The 21,056-nt window shown below is 41.0% G+C and overlaps 1 protein-coding gene across 4 annotated transcripts in view; it reads right to left on the bottom strand.

Annotated features, from left to right (window-relative positions):
- Window positions 1-972: 972 nt before the first annotated feature.
- The window catches only part of AGO4 (argonaute RISC component 4), a 38,612-nt gene continuing 18,528 nt past the window's right edge, over window positions 973-21,056 (bottom strand). For 2 of the 4 annotated variants that reach the window (XM_027967784.3, XM_060419326.1), the window contains exons 8-18: window positions 20,617-20,764; window positions 20,252-20,371; window positions 20,000-20,128; window positions 19,675-19,808; window positions 18,399-18,583; window positions 17,000-17,159; window positions 15,496-15,811; window positions 15,071-15,205; window positions 9,369-9,470; window positions 8,936-9,135; window positions 973-4,805 (exon numbers count right to left, since the gene is read on the bottom strand). In XM_027967784.3, coding sequence (XP_027823585.1) covers window positions 4,697-4,805; window positions 8,936-9,135; window positions 9,369-9,470; window positions 15,071-15,205; window positions 15,496-15,811; window positions 17,000-17,159; window positions 18,399-18,583; window positions 19,675-19,808; window positions 20,000-20,128; window positions 20,252-20,371; window positions 20,617-20,764 — 1,738 coding nt within the window. In that variant the 3' untranslated portion in view covers window positions 973-4,696. The remainder of the gene's footprint in view (window positions 4,806-8,935; window positions 9,136-9,368; window positions 9,471-15,070; window positions 15,206-15,495; window positions 15,812-16,999; window positions 17,160-18,398; window positions 18,584-19,674; window positions 19,809-19,999; window positions 20,129-20,251; window positions 20,372-20,616; window positions 20,765-21,056) is intronic. The other 2 variants (XM_042245371.2, XM_042245375.2) reach the window with 2 other exon arrangements.

Below are 21,056 nucleotides of genomic sequence, written 5' to 3'. Positions count from 1 at the left end.
ACCTGGCAAAGTCTCATGCTTCATGAACTACCCCAAAATTCATGACTCTGTAGAGTCTTTCCTGACGTCCCATGACAAAAAGTTGTTGCCCTTTTCAAGTTCCTATAGCTTCATGCTCAGTAGCAGGTATAATGAAGTTAGAGAGGCCTGGATTCAGATTCTAGCTTTGACTCCTCATCTTTAAAATGAGGCTACCACTATCGACCTCAAAGGATTGTTTTGGGGATGTCAATATAAAGTGACTGCATACACTGGGCACTCAGATAATGTTAATCTTGCTGCCTCCTCCTCCCCACATTATGCTGTATTAAAATGAATTCTTTGAAGAATTAAGTTTTTACTTTTCTGTGTTGCAACCTAGGCAGAGCTTGGCATATTCTGGGCTCATGATAAATGATTGATAACAAATATGGAGAAGAGGATACTGTACTGATGGGAAAAAATAACTACCTGTAGTAAAGTTGGCTATTAGCAGGACTTGGTCCTTTGGTAAACTATAAATTACCTGAGTATAAGTGCCACATTGTATAAATCTCTGCATTATCCTTGCCATAACTTAACAAAAGAGCTTTGCTGTTAAAAATTAAAAGACAGGAGATTGGATAGCCCCAGGATGGGTGAATTCGGGCAGCTCCTCCTCTCAAGAAGTCAGTCTTATAAAGTATGTGGCCATACTGCCCTCTGGAGCCTGCAGATTTTTCTCAGAAAATCACTGAAATAGATCTTCCTGTTAAGAGCTATACCCAGAACCCGGATGAAGCTTGTCCGTTTTCACACGTGAAATGTTCCGAGAAACTCTTCTAAATTTCCCAAATGCCAATTTCTAAAAATAGGGAGACCCAGGAGTCACAAACATGAAGTTTCCCATTGTTCTTCCTTCTCAAACTTCTTTTTAAAAAGTAACCATGTGTATTGCTATGATAGTATAATCTATATTTTTTAGGCAGTTGACAAAAACAAAACAAAACAATATTTGGCAAAACAATGCCAATTTATTCATTTTTGGACACATGAACACAAAATATCCCTGCAGGCCAAAAAAAAAATTTGCAAATTTAAACAACCATCATCTTATCTCAACATGGGGATATCACCCCTCCCTTAATAGTTTAAAAAGTACCTCGTATTGCTAGAGACATACATCCAGTCCAAATTTAATAAAAATACATTTTAAAACATTACAAGTCTAACAATATCGAAACAAAAATGACACCATTAGTCAAATGAACAAATGCAAACATTTTTTTCAGTCACTAGACATAGAAAGAGCATGAATATGTCAATAGCAAGGGATAAGAGAATGGTTAATCAATAACAAGATCTTCCCTTTAATTTTGCAAGGAAAAGTCCTTGGAGTTGAAGCAGTATTGATACAATGCCCTCAGCCTCCACTTTCTTAAAATGAAAGCAGAGCTACCACCTTGCTATTGAGCAAGAAAATCTTACAGCACATCCACAAAGGGTCGCTAGGGCAGGGTGGAGAGGGTGGGCCCGGTTAAACAGTGGATTACCTTTTCATACAGGTAGCTGAGCCAGTTAGGTAAGCTCTGATATAGACTGGGCACCAGATCCTAAAACACAGACTGTATAGAATATGTCTGCTTGTAAATCGTCACCTTTGGAAGCAGCAAATAGAAATTATAGTACGCGTGAATATGTTCTGCCTGCCAGAGTACTGGCTGTGTTCAGCCAGTGAGTTCACTTGGCAGCTAACCACCACAACAAAACATCATGGGTTCAACATTTGGATCTTCACCACTCTTTGAAGGTCCCTGTGCCTTCTCCCCAAATTGTTACTCTTTAGCATTGCTACATTTAAATCTTTCACACCACATGACAGTGCCTAAACAGGCGGCATTAAAAAAAAACAACCCAACAGTCTAAACCTACTCCTAGAGAATGCACACTTCCCATTGATTGACACATGCATAATGATTCAGTCAGTCCCGGGGTGCACTGTGTTCCAACTGTCACGCCAAATTAAAACTATGTTTTCAGACCTGCATGCAAGAGTATTGCTGCGGCTCTGATTCTGCAGTGATTACCTCTTAAAGACTCACCCCTCAGCAAGTTTTTCTCCCCAACAGTCTCAATTCTCTGTCCTTCCTTTTGTCTAAAACCATAGCATTGCACCCTTCAAGGTACTGTTTTCCTATAAAAATAGGCCTCCCGGCTTTTCCTCCACCACTACACTGATTTGCCCCAGTGTACTAGGACTGACTGAGGTCTTACGAACTATAGTTCAAGGTCGAGCATATAGCCCAACAGCAGGCAGGCGAGTCAGGGTTTCCTGGCACTCTGCCTCGCTCCCTGCTTCATACATGCCAGGAGGTGGTGAGAAGGGACGCTTCTTCTGTGCGTTATTAACAAGCAAGTCCGAGGCACTCAAGTCCAAATGTGGTGCCCATCAGCCAGCCAGCTACCAAGAGTTCTTCACATCCTGGACACCAGCAAGTCCTCCATCTCCTAAGAAAACTTTTGTTTTTCCTCCTCTTGGGTCAAGGGTAGCCAAGCTGAAGGATATTTTCTGTGCTCTCCCTGAACAAGTGTGAATAAAAAGCAGCAGCCAGCGAGCGCCTCACCAACGTGTGCTGATTTGTAGTGCCCAAGTGAGGTATTTGCAAAAAAGGAAAATCTTAAGAAACTAACATCTGCCATCTTCTTCACTCCTGCCCATGTTGTGCCTCAATTACAGAGCTTGCTTTCATCCCCCTCTATGCAGAGAACAAGGATGTCTGCACTCGTATCTTAATGAGCTTTTAGGATTCGATATACATTATAAAACTCTCGGAGACCAGTCTCAGCAAACACTGGTGGCATTGCTGATCAACAGCACATGGAAATGTAAACTTTAATGTATTTACAAGCTTGTTTAAAAGACTGAAGGAAAACAGTGCTTTATATTGCTGGGGTTTTGAGAAGGCTAGTTTAAGAGATTTGGATCAGCTAATGAGTTCAAGCAACATCCTTCACTGTTAGATCCAGTGTTTCCCCCACCAGCAGTTTCTAGACAGAGGTGGCAAAATTGTTTTACCACATTGTATGTGTCTCCTCCCCCGGCACCTTCCTCAACCATATGGAGGGGCTCTGGGCCTTTTATCCCTCCTTCCAGCTCTCACTCCCAAGGTTCCAGGACAGAGAATTACAAGTCAGTAAAAGGTGGGCTGGGAAACACTGCCTGGAACTATCAAGACTCTATGTAACTGTTGTCCATTCACAAAGTATTATCTACACTAAATACAAAATACATTTTCCCCCACATTGTAACTGATGCTTGCTTTAGATCAACTCCCTTTGTTTGAACAAGAAAGGAATCCTGTCTCCCTGTGAACAGAATCCAGAATCTATTAAGAAAAATCGACCTTTACTATGCAGCTTTAGTTTAATAAAAGGAAGGAAACCCCACCAAGTGTATTTCAGGTTGAAAGAGAAGCAAAACATTTGCGCTACAAGTAATTGTGAGTGACCTTGATTCCCAGGGAAAAAAAGTTTTAAATGCTGGTACATTTTTGCAAGATGCAGCATCGCTCAAGGTACCCTAAGGACTGGCAAAGCCTATCCAATAAGGAAGCATCCTGGTTCTAGCTTATTTTAAAACAAAGTGATAGGACACCAACTGTGACTATAAAACAGATTAAAAATAATTCTTTAAAAAGGCATGGAAATATATGTCTTTTCTGATCAGCTTCAGAAATTGCCAGATTATGATCTATAAGAAACAGCTGATAAAAATCATACCGAAATCTCATCTAAAAAAGTACATTGTCAGGGGGAGGAAGAGGAGGGACCTTAAAAAAATGCTTATTGCCAAAGATAACTTTCTATGAGAAAAGTTTAAAAATCATTTAGATCTAACAAATCACAGCAGCATAAAATGGGCACTTTTGAGAACTCTGAAAAATACTAAAAGCTAATATTTTTTTTTTCCAAAGAGGGGGAAACATGAGTATTTTTGCCATGGCAGTGTTATCTGTCATCACGGCATGCATCACGTTTGTCTGTGTTACACATTCACAAAAGTCAACCAAATAAGAGAACTGCCTGTCTGAATCTGCAGCCGAATATAGTGCAATTGCCTGGCAGCCTGTACTTGCACCAGCACCAGTCTGTAGAGATCAACAGAGAAAAGTAGTAAAAACTCATAAAATTCTGTAAAACTTACAAAAAAATTAATGCTCGTTCAAGGCATTTACAGTGGCGAAGTCAGAAATCTCCATTAAAAAGCCTATGGACCCACACAATTAAATAGTTACACTGAACTAAAGTAGATTGTTTGGTTTTTCTCTCCCATTTATGCACACGCCCCACTCAATGAATACAGAAAAAAGGAAAAAAATCATCTCTGGGAAGACTAGAGGGATGCGGTGAACACCACAGCTAGCAAAATAGTCCATAGAAACCTTTCTCATAAAGTCCTTTAGAAAGTTCAGGCTGATCAGCCTTTGCATGATGAGGTAAAAATTCAGTCCAGTGCATCAGAAAAGATAATCTATGAGTATCTATTACTTTTTAAAAATGGCTCAATTTTGTTGATGCATCAGACAGTGCTGTGAAGTATAGATTCAGTGCAACTATTCCGAGTTGCTGGTAGAAGACCACCTGAAGTCAACTTGGCTCTCTCTAGAAGCAGTAGGCATTTGAAACATTTTGAGGCTGCGTGGGATAACACACTGGTTGAGTTCTTTTTCTGAGACTCTCAGGCAAAATACATGGTGTGCTGGGTATCATGGTGGATTTGCACAGCTTTAGCCAAGGCCTGAGGATCTCGGCCATTGCTCTGTCCTGACACATGACTGCCTTCCGCACTGTAAAGAAAAGAAAGTAAAAAAAAAAAAAAAAAAAGGAAAGAAAAAAACAGTGTAACAAAAGACCACTTCAAACTTCAGGTTTCAAATAGCATGAATAGTACTGGATTTGAGATCCTGAGCTCAAACAGTGACTCCTTAGATAATCTGTAATGTCTCTCTAAACATCAGTTTGCTCAATTGAAAAATACAACTTATTTAGACTGTTGCAATAATTAAATAGAATAGTGTCTGCAAAGACCCAGATCTTTATCAGTGCCTAAGCAAGGACTTCCCTGTCTTTTAAGTCTGGTTAATGCCCACGTGTTCCTTAGTTTTCAGTTAAATGTCATTTCCCCCAAAGAAATCTTCCCTGATTCTGAAGTTCAGGTCAGAGCCACATGAACTATACTTTCATGAAATCCTCTACTTTTATTTCACTTGAAAGATCATTATTTGGATAATTATTTATTCCTCCACCAGGATAGAATCTCCAAGAAACTAGTAAATTTGTCTGTCTTACCACTAAATCCTTAGTGCCTGGTATATAACAGTGTCTCAGTAACCATTTGATGAATCAGTGAATGTGCTGAGCACAGTGCTGGAACATAATAGATACTCAGCAATTGTTACTATGCCACCAGCCTCTCTTGTCTTCCCCTTACTAGCTATAGGACCCTGGACAAGTAACAACCCCTCTGAACTTGATCTTTTAGAATAACAATAACTTCTGAACATACCTCTTAAGGGCACCATGTGATACAAAGGGCTTAGTAAATGGGAAATTATCATCTCTCCTGAGTTCTCTACTTAAATTATTATTACCCCCTATCATCTAGGCTCAAAGTCTTGGTCATCTTTTACTTCATCCTCTTCTCTGTGACGCACATCCAACTGACTGTTGAATAATATCTATTTTATCCTTTATGATTATACAGTGGAAGTGAGAAATAGATTTAAGGGCCTAGATCTGATAGATAGAGTGCCTGATGAACTATGGAATGAGGTTCGTGACATTGTACAGAAGACAGGGATCAAGACCACCCCCATGGAAAAGAAATGCAAAAAAGCAAAATGGCTGTCTGGGGAGGCCTTACAAATAGCTATGAAAAGAAGAGAGGCGAAAAGCAAAGGAGAAAAGGAAAGATATAAGCATCTGAATGCAGAGTTCCAAAGAATAGCAAGAAGAGATAAGAAAGACTTCTTCAGCGATCAGTGTGCAAAGAAATAGAGGAAAACAACAGAATGGGAAAGACTAGAGATCTCTTCAAGAAAATTAGAGATATCAAGGGAACATTTCATGCAAAGATGGGCTCGATAAAGGTCAGAATGGTATGGACCTAACAGAAGCAGAAGATATTAAGGAGAGGTGGCAAGAATACACGGAAGAACTGTACAAAAAGATCTTCACGACCCAGATAATCATGATGATGTGATCACTAATCTAGAGCCAGACATCTTGGAATGTGAAGTCGAGTGGGCCTTAGAAAGCATCACTACGAAGAAAGCTAGTGGAGGTGATGGAATTCCAGTGGAGCTGTTTCAAATTCTGAAAGATGATGCTGTGAAAGTGCTGCACTCAATATGCCAGCAAAAACCCAGCAGTGGCCACTGGACTGGAAAAGGTCAGTTTTCATTCCAATTCCAAAGAAAGGCAATGCCAAAGAATGCTCAAACTACCGCACAACTGCACTCATCTCACATGCTAGTAAAGTAATGCTCAAAATTCTCCAACACAGGCTTCAGCAATACGTGAACCATGAACTCCCTGATGTTCAAGCTGGTTTTAGAAAAGGCAGAGGAACCAGAGATCAAATTGCCAACATCCGCTGGATCATGGAAAAAGCAAGAGAGTTCCAGAAAAACATCTACTTCTGCTTTATGGACTATGCCAAAGCCTTTGACTGTGTGGATCACAATCAACTGTGGAAAATTCTGAAAGAGATGGGAATACCAGACCACCTAACCTGCCTCTTGAGAAATCTGTATGCAGGTCAGGAAGCAGCAGTTAGAACTGGACATGGAACAACAGATTGGTTCCAAATAGGAAAAGGAGTATGTCAAGGCTGTATATTGTCACCCTACTTATTTAACTTCTATGCAGAGTACATCATGAGAAATGCTGGGCTGGAAGAAACACTAGCTGGAATCAAGATTGCCGGGAGAAATATCAATAACCTCAGATATGCAGATGACACCACTCTTATGGCAGAAAGTGAAGAGGAGCTAAAAAGCCTCTTGATGAAAGTGAAAGAGGAGAGTGAAAAAGTTGGCTTAAAGCTCAACATTCAGAAAACGAAGATCATGGCATCTGGTCCCATCACTTCACGGGAAATAGATGGGGAAACAGTGGAAACAGTGTCAGACTTTATTTTTTGGGGCTCCAGAATCACTGTAGATGGTGACTGCAACCATGAAATTAAAAGACGCTTACTCCTTGGAAGAAAAGTTATGACCAACCTAGATAGTATATTCAAAAGCAGAGACATTACTTTGCCGACTAAGGTCCGTCTAGTCAAGGCTATGATTTTTCCTGTGGTCATGTATGGATGTGAGAGTTGGACTGTGAAGAAGGCTGAGCGCCGAAGAATTGATGCTTTTGAACTGTGGTGTTGGAGAAGACTCTCGAGAGTCCCTTGGACTGCAAGGAGATCCAACCAGTCCATTCTGAAGGAGATCAACCTTGGGATTTCTTTGGAAGGAATGATGCTAAAGCTGAAGCTCCAGTACTTTGGCCACCTCATGCGAAGAGTTGACTCATTGGAAAAGACTCTGATGCTGGGAGGGATTGAGGGCAGGAGAAGAAGGGGACGACCGAGGATGAGATGGCTGGACAGCATCACGGACTCGATGGACGTGAGTCTGAGTGGACTCTGGGAGATGGTGATGGACAGTGAGGCCTGGCGTGCTGCGATTCATGGGGTCGCAAAGAGTCGGACATGACTGAGCGACTGAACTGAACTGAACTATCCCATGAGTAGCCTTTTACTTTTAACAAAGATAATCTTGCTCTAACATACTTTTCCAGCTTCATGCCTGCTATTCTCTATTCAAATGCTCCAGTCAAAGAAAACTTGCTACTGTCCAAACACGTCACTTGTCTTCTTTGTGTCCGTTATTCCCTCTGCCTGGAAAATTCTTTTCTCTTCTTTATAGAGCCAAATCTTACCTATCCAGCTATGAAATCTCTAACAGACTTTCCTCTGATGTTCAACTGCACTTTCATCTCTACTGCTTTGAGCTAATCGTCCATTTTATGTTTGCCTGTATTGTCTACCATACTGAAACATAAAATCCCAGGAGACATGTCTTCCTCAACTTACTGTTTATAGTACCTAGCACAGTCCTGGGTACACAGTGAATACCTAATAAATATGTTGAATGAATACGTATATTACAGAATGAAAGGTACAAAGCCACAGCTGGGCATTTTCCATAATAGTGTACTTTCAACCCGTACAGAAATAGACTCGCAGTGGAATGTCTACTATTTACCAGCTGAATTCAGACTTGGGGAAGAGCCCAGAAACTGCTACACTTCACAGATGGTCATTTGAAAAGAAAAATTAATGGAGAGAACTTGTTTAGCTACTCAATAGAAGCTCAGTAACAGGTCAATATGTCTGATTCTTTTGAGATCTTTATTTAGGGGCTGAGAATGGTCTGGTACCCCAGGTCTTCTCAACACAAACCCAGGTTCCTTCTGATGCATTCTCCAAGACTGTACTAAAAGTAAAGTGACCTGGTCAGGACCTCCCCCTTGCATGAACCGAATCCACAGGCCTGTAATTGCTCTGACTGGAGCCAGGGCACTGGGCTGGACGTCTTGCGAGGCTGCTTAGTACTTGAGCAGAACTGAAATGCATTTGGCTCTAAGGGAAAACCACAGGCAGTTCCAAATGGGATTCCTTTTTAAGGGGGACAGACATACCATACAAGTGTGAACAAGCCTGGGCACTTTTTTTGGACCAAAAGTCACAGTATCAGCTTTTTGGACCAAAAGTCGGAACATGTAACTTTATTTGCTCCATGAAATGTAAACCCTAGAAGGAAGTTTAGTTCTTCCTAAAAGTTTTCAATGGTAGCTCATTTTTAAAAAGAAACATGCTGCCAACACAAACAGAAAGATTTTATTTGCCTGAGAAACTTGCCTGTCATGATCCTTATCCACCAGATGATACCTTGCCCTGAAGGCTACGAGCCGGGCATAATAGGCAGGGGCTGGAATGGAGACTGAGCGTGTGCACCGCACATAGGTGTGGCATAGCTGGTAAGTCAACAACTGGAGCTCATCTGCCGTGAAGCAGTTGTCATCCCACAAGACCTGGTAATGTGAAGGGCGGCTGGTTCCCTGGAGAAAGAATCGTATGATCAAGGTCTGACATGGGTTTACTACCTGAGAGGAGAATGGAAACCTACCTAAATTCAGAAATAGTCCTGCCTAGCACACCTACGAGGAGACACTTAGACCAAAAGATCACAGTTTTAGGACACAAATATTAACAAAGTGATGTACAGTGTTTAATAACAAGTCTACTTAAGCTAGTTTCTGAATTTTCAAACACCTCCCAGCTTCCAAATTACCTGAATTCCCGCATGACTACAGAGGTAAAAGTCAAACTCGGATGGATGTGTGATGGTGCTATCCACAGTAGTGCCTGCTGGTACATTGCCACTTTTCCCTACCTACCAAAAAAAGAGGGTATAATTAGTCATCAAAGAGCTAAACTGGGTTCAGGCCATTAGTAACAAGTAAGTAAACTGCTCTTAAGTGAACTCTCAAAAATCGGTTTAATTCAAGATGTTGAATTTTCTGTAAATTTCCCTTGGCCCAACTATTTCATCCTTAAATATTTTCACACACAAATATACTCCACGGTTTCACTAAGGGAATGCAGACAATGAATTATTCTACCTGTGGCTTTGGGCTGCATTATTGTCATCAGTTTTATAGATGACACGCTGGTATGTTCACAGAGGGGAAAAAAAGACATTTAAGATGGACAAGTTTCCTGAGGGGAAAAAATCAGTTTTATTCTTTATTTGGAGTTTAAAAAAAAAAAACTCAACTTCCAGTAAAAGTTAAGATGAAGGAATCTTCGAACTGGTTCACCAGGTTCAACAAAACTAATACTTGTACAGGATCAATAAAAAAATTCACTGGTGCATGCATTATCAGGAGGAGTGTACTGAAACGAGAATCAGGAAAACCAAAGTTTCAGTTCTAGGCCCTTCCTTGCAACTACATACATTGAACAAAGCATAGTATCTTTGGGCCTCAATCTAACCATCCACAAAATTAGGAGATGATTGCTTACATTTTAAAAATTCTCAAGTTCTTCTATAATCAAACTCTAAAATCAAACTTCCAGAAAAGCAGAAATATAGAACAATCTTGCTATTTGGTCAATTTCCATCCACTTCAGCTGCACAGAAAGATTCCATATAGGAAGTATATTTAGCATAGTGGCACAAATTTGATGGGAATTTATTTGACTCCGTTTTAACTATTGTTAACTTCAGTTGAATATCATATGCTATTCATATAAAAAAATACATGAGTATAGAAAAGTCTCATTCCATCAAATTCATATGTGACCTTGGGTACCTATCTAGACAAGAGAAAATGTAACTGAGTTGTAATCATTCTAGTATCCTTCCCCAAACTGTATGCTTTAGGAATGTTAGTTCTGCAGGATGTGTTTAGGTGTTTTATGGTCAAAGAAATCTGACGGACATTGGTTTAAACCAAAGTTAAAAGGCCTTTCTATTGCATGACTTCTCAGAATCTTTATCTAGTAATGCATAACCCTTAAGAGGGAGGAGTAAACAGCACTTCCTGAACTTATTTGACCATAGAATCCTCTTTTTAAAAATCTCTTGGAATCAACAGATGAGAACCTAAAGAGGTGCTGCTCTGGGGGAAAAGGGTCCAGTCATGTTCATTTTAATAATTATTGCTTGAGCACCATGTGCAAGGCTCTGCAGCAGGTGCTGGGGATGGAGACAGAGGCACAGAGAGAACTAATAACCCTGCCCTCCTCCTCTCCGTCAAAGTCATATGCAGTGGACAGCAACACAATGTAGTAAGGGCCTTATGGAAGGCAGGGGGAAAAGTTGGTAGGAGGAAACCGTTGAGCCATGCTTTATGGCAGTGGTCCCCAGCCGTTTTGGAGCCCAGGGAGTAGTTTCGAGGAAGACAATTTTTCCACAGACTGGGGGGAGGAGGAAGCTGGTTCATGCAGTTATGTGAGCAATGGGGAGTGATGGGGAGTGGCCGATGGAGCTTCACTTGCTTGCCCACTGCTCATCTGCTATACAGCCCAGTTTCTAACAGGCCTCGGACTGGTACTGGTCTGTGGTCCATGGGTTGGGGACCCCTGCCTTATAGGATACATAGAGATTGAATGGAGGGGGGATGAAATGGAAATGAAGACATTCCAATATCTTTAAAGTCAGGAATCGGTAAACAAACTGTGGTTCATCTGTATCGCAAAATACTACCCACCAACAAAAAAGGAACAAGCTATTAATACACGTAAAAACTTGGTTGAATCTCAAATGCACTATGCTAAGTAAAAGAAGCCAGACCAACGGCTATGACTTCTTTTCATATGACATCCTGACAAAGACAAAACTCTAGGGACAGAATATATATCAGCGGTTGTCAGCAGCTATAGGTGAGGAAAAAGGTTAACTACAAATGAGCACAAGACAAGCGCGTGTGATGGAATCATTTTACATATTAAGGTGTAGATACACAACTATATGGATTTGTCAAAATTTGTACAACAGTACAATAAAAATGGTGAATTTTACCGTGTCTACATTATATCTTATTATAAAAATGAGGGGGGAAACAGGTGGGATGGATGTGGTCATTCCAGGGATAAAAATATACAATGTGCATAGGAAATGGAAATAGTCACATCAGTAATAGAAGGTGTATGAGTACATGTTGAAAAAGCAAACTGAAATATTATGCTTTGGCTACCTCGGGAAGACACTGAACACCATAAGAAAGCACTTTGCACCCTCAAGCATAGGCAATGGGGAAAACGTGAGGACTTTTGAGCAGTGGAGTGGCAGGATAAGATCTGTATTTTAAAAACCTAGCCCTGACAGCAGGTGGAGGATGCATCTGTGAAAGAGGAATGGAGACAAGGAGACCTCTACGAGCCTTCTGCAACCCTAAAGAGTTCTGCCTCGGGCAGATGGAGCACACAAGAGGAAGAGTTGAGACGAGAGATTTCAGGACAGAACACAGGCGACAGTTTGACCAACTGAACACAGGAAGGGGGGAGGGAAACAGAGGAGAAGAATTTAAAGACAACGCTTAAGAATTGTCTAGCTTGGCTAACTAACACAGTGATACCAAGCAACAGAAGAACAGAGAATCAGGGGACGAAGAGCTTTCGGATGAGGAGAATCCTATTGTTTTGGATTATCCTAAAACAATCAGGAAAAGGTTTACATGTGTTTTGCTTGAAAGGCCTGTGGTAGATTGGATCACTGGGGCCAAATACTCTAGAGACCCTCTGGCGGGGGGAGGGGGCGCGGGGGGTGGGGGTAGATTATACATCCCTACCCAATTAACTCACAAGTGGCCATGTAACTTCCTTTGACTGATAAAATGTGGCCCGAAGTGCGCCACTTCTAGGCAGAAGCTTTAAGAGCCAGCATATGGCTTGTCGTATATCTTTTTTCTCCTCTGCTACAATGACTGGCCAAGTTCCAGACAGATGCTTCTCCATCATCCTAGGTTTCAAATGGAGCACAGCAAGGTCACAGCTGCAGGAGGGCTGCAGTGAATGTGTAATGTGAGCAAGATATACATCTTTGTAAGCCACTGAGACTTTGGCGTCTTCTGTCACCAAGCACAGCCTAGCCTCTTTTGACTGACACAATGCCTAGAGAGCATCTAAGTAAACTGATAGACAATGAGAAGCACAGATCAGGAGCTGCACAGAAAATCTGGGGCTGGAAATACTGATTTGGTAATCAATAAGCAAATCAGGGAAGCCAGAAAAGTAGGTGAGACTAAAAGAGAGTTGAAATTCAGAAGAGAGATATGAAATGCCAGGAAGCATTAGAGTTTAATGGAGAGAGGAAGAAGAAGAGTCAAAGAAAGCCTAATTATAGAGGTGGGTAGTGAACCTGAAAAATCATATTTCTAAGTCCAAAGAAGGCAACCATCCCTAAGTGCTGCAGAGAGGTCAGCGTGGGAATTTGACAAGCTGTCATTGGATTCAAAATGAGCAAGTCATTGAGAGAACAACCTGGCTGGAGTCAAAGAAGTCAAAGTCAGGCAACAGAGAACTGAAACGTTATGTGAGAAGGCACAGAAAGAAAGTCAAGTCTTTTTTTCCCTGTAAGTTTGGTCATTAAAGGGAGGAAAGAAAAAAAAAGGCAGATAGACTGAGAGAGAAAGGAAGTTTTAGCGAAGCCCGAGGAAAAGTTAAGAAACTTTAGAGGATGAGGAGAAGGAGGCAATGGAATGGAGAAAATTGAAATTTTGAAAAATAATGGATAATTAATGAAGTGAGCCTCTGGAGAAGGCAGAAAGGATTCAAACCAAAAGCACAGGCTGGAGTGGGGAAGCATAAGTGGGAGAGGTTAGCGTTCAAGATTCGAGGAACAGGGTAAGAAAACACAAGATTTAGCTAAATTTGAAAGCAGAGGAGAGGAAGCTGAGAAAATTCATGTCTTCACAATTTTGTTTTCTGGAGGAAACAGAAGGTTGCTCTATTGCTGGCAATGTAAGTTGTTGGCAATGAAGGTGTCATGGTTAGGGTTGGGGACTTGAGAAGAGTATAAAGGATTGGAACAGATGCTACGGAGAATAGGAAAAATGGAAAAAAAAAAATTGCAGCATCAAAGGCCTGGTTGAGACTTGCTATCAAGAACTTGTAAAAAAAAAAAAAAAAAAGAACTTGTAACATGGTTCATTATCGAATAAATGACTTTTTTCCTCAGCAACTTCAACCAGTCTAAGAGTAGAAGCAAAGGAAACAGGCAAGCGCATTAATTCAGAGCTGGGGACTGGCAAGAGGCATATTTAGAGGACTGAAGATGTTGGTAAGTGTTGTTAGGGGTGCAAAGTAGACCAAGGATTGGGACTGTCAGTCTTCAAAGGCCAGGAGTAACACCGGACGGTCAAAAATAAAGCTATGAGATAGACTGGGATTTTAGAAAAATGATCTAGGTCTTAAGTTACAGAAATAGCAAGTTGACAGAGGGATGGAGAGTGACAATGAAGGAGGGAATAGCAGGATACTTTGTGCCTAGAGCTCAGGCAAGAGTTCAGGGAAGGTGAATTAGCAGAATCTAAGAAGTACTACCAAGTCAGAGTCTGGGCAATTTGGAAGACAATATTTTGAATCTGTGCTGATTGATGAACCTATGGCCCAAGAATAAAACCTTAGTTCTCTAATGATTCAGAAAATGAGAAGAAACGGCTCAGTTTTGGATTAGAGACAAAAAGTAAGCAAGCACTAGAAAACAGTGAGAATCACCCACAAGACCACAAGATTAGGCAATGGAAAGAACTGGCCTCTCTGGGAGTCAGTCAGAGGGGACCTGAAAAAGATAAAGTAATGTCACAGGAAAGACCACAGGAGTAAAGTCACTCAGTACTATGTGCCTATAATTTACCAGTTTGTACATTAATATCAGATTATAAATAGGCTACACAAAATGTTTTTTTTAATCAAATGTTGGAAATTGTACCCAAAATTAACATTCATTTACTAAATTAACCCTTAATAACCATGGAAGCTAGGTATTATATTTACCACACTTTATAGTTAGAACCATTATAGCTTAGAGAACTTAACTTGCCCATGATTAGTAAGTGTGACATCATAAGTATTCAAAGGGCATACCCTAAAAATCCTCTGCACTGAGGTAAAATTATTTGGAAAAGAAATGCTTCTTTATACCCTAGACCCACGCCTTAGACATTGATAACAAAAAGTAGCAAATGGCAATAAAGTCCAAATAAATAACCCCTCTCTTTGGAGCTTGTCTATATCACCATAGTGTACCTGGCATGCTTTTTATTCCCTTTCTAAAAACTCTAGAAACCAGTATTACTGTCACATAAGAGAAATATTCAGTCTTGAAACTTGTGTCATTCAGAATTGCTCATCTAAGCTCAATCGGATTTAGTATGTTTACTAAATTATTACTAAGCACTTCTGCTTCTAGAAAAAAATTGTACGTATGCCTACTCAAAAACACATTCACTTGCATCAGGTAATAAATCTTATCCTATGTGTTCTTACCCTTTCTGTTTTATCTGCACAGAAGAGTCGTGTGTGATGTCTTTTCTGCACCACAATATAGGTTATTCCTGGCCGGTAATCTTCTTCCAAGCTAATACATGCCTTTCGAATTGCTATTAGTTCTGGCCAAGCTACCTAGGAGTTAGAAATGGAATGATGTTTAATTGCGAACTTGCCTGTCTCTTAGGTATCTCTCAGATCTGATTTACCCAGAGTGGTAGATTGGAGGAAGTTCCATCAGACACTGAGAAGCCCCAGAGGGAATTTTCCTGGTGGCCCACTGGTTCAGACTCCATGCTTCTAATGCAGGGGGCATAGGTTTCATCCCTGGTCAGGGAACTAAGATCCCAGACGCCACATGGTGTGACCAAAAAAGAAAAAAAATGTAGATGCCCCAGAGGGAAGCTAGAGGATAAAGAGATTACCTGTTTCATCTGTCCCTCGGACACCCCTCCACGGTAATAGATGATCCGGGTAGGTTTGAAGCGTGTGGATTTGTAGAACTGGATCAGCAGCTCTCGAACCATGTTGGTAAGATCCTGGATTACCTCCTGACTATAGAGGAGCTCCTGGGAGATCTCCTGGCGAGAGGTCTGCACGCGAACCGTGGCACAGTACCGGCTGGGGTGGCCATCCATACTGCCAACCACAGCTGCGATGGATGGCTTCTTCCCATCGCCTGCTGGGGGGTGCGTGACATCTGCTCCCAGGAAGATGACAGGCTGCTGGAACACTGAGGGCCTGCTCAGATTTAAGGAGACGTTGCCACTCAGACATATGGATGAAAATGCTTTCATTTAGCAAGCTCACCAGATACAATCACAGACACAATCTTACGAGAGAGAATAAAGGTGTGCCCACTGGGAGAGACTTATAAGGCCCACCAAGTGCCTGCCACCCAGTATCATGAATCTGAATTGACTAAAGCAGCCAACATGGTTCTCCTGCAATAATAGCAGGAAGGAAAGAGTCAAGTGAAAGTGAAAGTTGCTCAGTCGTGTTCAACTCTTTGCAACCCCATGGATAGTCCATGGAATTCTCCAGGTCAGAATATTGGAGTGGGTAGCCATTCCCTTCTCCAGGGGATCTTCCCAACCCAGGGATAGAACCCAGGTCTCCTGCATTGCAGGTGGATTCTTTACCAGCTGAGCCACCAGGGAAGCCCAACATGGTTCTTCTGCAATAGCAGGAAGGAAAGAGTCAAGAAAAGAACCTAACCCAAATTTAACAAAATCTCTGTGTGTAAAAGGGAAACTTGGGCTTCCCTCATAGCTCAGCCAGTAAAGAATTTGCCTGCAATGCAGGACATCCAGGTTTGATTCCTGGTTGGGAAGATCCCCCGGAGAAGGAAATGGCAACCCACTCCAGCATTCTTGCCTGGAGAATCCCCTGGGCAGAGGAGCCTGGCAGGCTACAGTCCACGGGGTTGCAAGAGTCAGACACAACTTAGCGACTAAACCACCACCAAAGGAAGAACTTGCGCAGAACAGTCTCTCTTAGGATCCTGGGGTTTCTACAATGGAGACTGAATTGCAGAATGCACATGAAACGAGGACCAAAACCCCAAGATGTGAGACTTAAGGGAGAGAATAAAGCTCGTCTCCTTCCCTATTCTGTTTTTCTCCATAGTATTTATCACTTTGACCACGTAATTTACATTTATTTTACTTGTTGTGTATACATACACACACGTGGTGGGCCAGGCCCGCCAGGCTCCTGTGAGCCATCAATCAGGGAAGTCTAGCGGTACCTTCAGGGGTTATCTACTGAGAGGGGCCACAAGGAAGCCTGGTGAAGAGCCAGACATGTTCTATATTTAACCTGGATGAGGGTTACAGGAGTGCATATGTGTATCAGATCTGTTTTATTGTAAATTATGTAAGTTAGATTTTAAAAAACAAATGGAAAACACAGAGTTCAGGATCTTACCTTTGATGAGGTACAAGCACGTTGTTAATTCCTCCAAGCTTTGCGTTTATCTTCAGGCAAAGGTTGGAAAGGGTTTGAGGTGAGGTCTTCACTACATTTTTTACCTGGACACATTGTGTAGCCATTCCTAGAAGCGTATCTCCAACACGCTTCACCTCCGCTACAAAAATAAGTTTATTAATTCATTGTAAATGTTGATATATTCGCCAAAATACTAGAAGTAAAGGGGGAAAACTCCTACATGTTAACTTTCACAGAGTGCCTACCATATATTGTACATTGTGCTACCAGCTATTCATATGTGGTCCTTTTATCTGCTAAACCCTGAGGGCAATTTTTTTTTTTTTTTTTTGAAAGGTCCTCTCCCTTCCCTTCTCTCCTGCAGGCCTGGAAGCCAGCTCACTTCCTCTGTTCCACCATGCTGCCTGCCACCACTCACTCAAAAGTCTCGAGGTTCCTTTTCTCACAGGACTGGTCTGGGCAAAGAAATTAAGCTCCCCAGCTTCCCTTCCTTAGTACACACACCAGCCCTTTGAATTGTAAGGGATTCTTTTCCTTCCTCCAACTCCCTTCCTGCTCTAAACACGATAGAAAAAGAGAAACTAACAAAAGATACAAATATACAGAGAACTGAAGACATTTTATAAAGTTCAAATCGTTGGTCTATGTAGTCTCCAAAGCCTTTGCTTAGATGATAACCAAAAGAAATTTGTATCATTCCTCTTATAAGAGATACACACTAAGCAGTTCCTGTTCTGGAAGTGGTAGGCTCCCCCTTCCTGATACTCCTAAGTACTTCTCACCAGACATTCTAGTTCTCCCTACTTTGGGGGCTATGGTAGAATTGCACTGCCCTCATTTCCACTGCATCTCCTGCCCCCTATCCCAGGTTGGGTGGGCCATATAGTTGTCTGTGGCCAAGAAATTACAGAAGCTAAGAACCCTCCAGAGACTTCTCTGTTGGTTGAATGGTTGACTCCACCCTTCCAATGCAGGGAGCGTGGGTCTGAACCCTGGTCGAACACAGACCACAAATGCCTCGGGGTGTGGCCAAAACAACTCCCCCACAAAAAAACACAAAATAAATAAAAACCTCCCCAGGCTTTCTGTGTTAAAAAAAAAAAAAAAAGCAACTCTCCAGAGTTGTTTTCTCTCTGCCTTGGGGCCAGCAACGTTCCAAACAGTGACTGGGTTCCGGAGTGAAAATGATATGATGACATGGCACAGAGGCTGCAATTTACCTTCAATGGGCACATAGCAAGAGCAAAAAAAACACCTTTGTTGTTTTGAGCCACTGAGAGTTCTGGGTTGGTTTTGACTGCAGCATAAGCTAGTTTATCCTGAATGCTACACCAATTACTTGAAATCATCCCTCATTCAACATGAAAGGGGTCCATACCATATACTGGCGTCTTCCCAGGCAAGATAACCACTATAAGCTGCAGGCCCACGTATGTCATTTTCAGGTGTTTAAACATGGGCTCCACGCTGTCAGCACCTTGTGCGTATTTGCAGAAACATGGCTGACCCTGGATGGGCATTCCTGCATCCTTAGAGATTTTACGGAGCTGGTCCGTGAAACTCCTGTTAAAATAGAATCGGTGGCACAGTGCTCTCATTTCAGGGCACATTCTTGGCATTTAGCTCCCTCTAAGATATTTCTTTCAGTTTTGTACATTTTTAGCCAAAATTATTAACAAACAAACAAAAAAAGCCCATCTTTAACTGGTTGCCAAAAACAGCCTAGAAGTTCTATCACTGCAATTATAATGCAGAAGATTCTGTATTACTAAACTATCAGATTATAATTTGGAATTAAAAAAAAAAAGTTATGCCTCAGCTGGGCCTCAGGGCCTAGAATAGCATTCCTGTTCAAAGAATTTCTTTAAACATTCAAGTCAGTGATTCAGGACTGAAGATAAAAGCAAGGTCAAAATTTCAGGTAACGTGTATTTTGGCAAGCCAGGTACAAGAATAGGTGGGTAACACTCTGTCACAAAATCACCATATTTGGGATTATATTCAAACTCGTAACAGATTTGATTCCATAACAATGCCAAAGAAACCATCATTTTAAGAAAAAGCAAAATTCACAGTCAAGGTTTAAATTTTGGATTTGAGAAGTTACTCCAGTCTATGTATAAAGTTTTCAGGATAACTTCTTTGGTGCATTTGCCAATATTTTGTAGGATTCCTTTCTTTCACCCTAGTTCCCTTTTCCTGTGTTAATTTTTCCACCCTGCTCACTAACCTCATTTATATAGATAACCGCATCTGTAAGATGTGAACCGAAGATCTGAATCAGTGACCTTGCAGTCAGACAAGCTCCCTAGTTAATTACAATAATTAAAAATGAACTAGTTTTTATCTTATCTGGAAAGGTACAATTAACCCCAAAGGAAGCATCTCTAAGAACTCAAGAAATTGCCAATCAGCACCACTTCAACCTTGTTAGTCACAGATTTCTGCTCTAAAATGTCGGCATCTGAGTCAGATTCTTAAGCTAATTCCCAGGTTTGCAATTCATTATAAGAACAGGGTCTTTTTCCTATAGCCAGATGGTGTCACTATAGGAGTCAGGGATTCAGTGCCAGTGTACACAGCACATTCACATAAAGATGGTATTTTCATATCTGCAAGGGATATTACTAAGTCGAAAATATGAAGATACTCACTTTAGTAAATCTTCCCTACATTGTTTCTGAGGCGCAAAACAAGCAACTGCCCAAACTTTAATTTCAATGCCAGCATAAAACTGCTTTCCTCGCATGTCCCAGACACCCTGGTTGGGTGTGGCTACCGTTTTATTCTTTAAAACAAACAAACAAAAGAAACAGAGAAAAGACATTACAATCTAAGTCCATTTTAAAGTTGATGAGAGGATACATAAAACTCTATTTGATATTAGTCAAAAGACAAAAAGCAACAATGAGCAAAGCAATGGGTAAATTTAGTGTGGTATTGTTGGAAGAAACTTGTTGAATAAAATAAAAGGCTTACCCGGCCCCCGTACTGCAGCATTGGTGCTGGAAGAACCCTGCCTGTGAGCTCTGTCATTTCATTGTGGACAACAATACCAAATTCTTTAAGGTATGGGTCAGGTCCACCCACCATGCTGTTACTCTTCACCTAAAGAACAGGAAAGCCTGCATATATAAAAACCAAAGAGTAACTGTGTCCCATCCGGCATTTTCTATTGTCTCTTTTTTTAATCTGAAAGCTAGCTTATCTTAAAGACCATGCCTTACTGACCAGTCTACTGATTTCTTCTTGTCGGTCAGGAGCAGATCTTGCTGTGGCCTTGATCATCGTGGAAGTCTGATTGTCTGTGAGCTTCTTTATACATCGCTGTCCTGCCACTATATTACAAACCTATCAAGAGGCAAAGAGGAATTAGTTTGTGTCTTGGGCTTCTGTATCTTAAGATTTGCTGAAGTGCAGCTTACATCTTCCATTTCCAAACAAATGAAAATTCTGCTATAAGGTGAAGTTACCCATCCAAAATATTTCAGAGATTAATATTAAATTCTATCACTAGTTTAGAACATGAATTTAAAACACACAAACACACATTCAAGAGACTGGCAGACTGGAAAAGAAAATTTAGTTTAGCTTACCTCAAGTGGCAAGTATGTATGCTTTTGTTCTTGTCCCACTTGGAGACAGGGAAGATGGGGGTATTTCAGCTGCAGATTGTACTTTTGCTTAAAATATTGAGCTACTGTACATTCCATAGCTTGACCATTTTCTAACTGTAAGGGAAACCTATAAGAGAGAATATCTTTTTAGAAATTTCTTCAAGCTCTTTTTTTTTTTAAGCAAGCAAACAAAAGCCTACTAACATTGTCTACTTTGACCAATCACTTAAAAAACAAAGGTCAATCTTTATTTAGCCATTTTCGCTTAAGCCATCTTAGTCTTTAATCAAGACAGCGACTGTCTTGGAATTTTCCATGTTTGTTTGTTGAAGCTAGGATGAGAAAAAAATTTAATTAAAAGGGAAAAAGAACTTAAATTGAGAAGCTGCAGAACCAGAAAATACACAGATTCACTAAAG

Source organism: Ovis aries, chromosome 1 (genome assembly GCF_016772045.2).
Source record: "Ovis aries strain OAR_USU_Benz2616 breed Rambouillet chromosome 1, ARS-UI_Ramb_v3.0, whole genome shotgun sequence".
Classification (NCBI taxonomy): Eukaryota; Metazoa; Chordata; class Mammalia; order Artiodactyla; family Bovidae; genus Ovis; species Ovis aries.
This window is presented reverse-complemented; position numbering and strand designations above follow the sequence as displayed.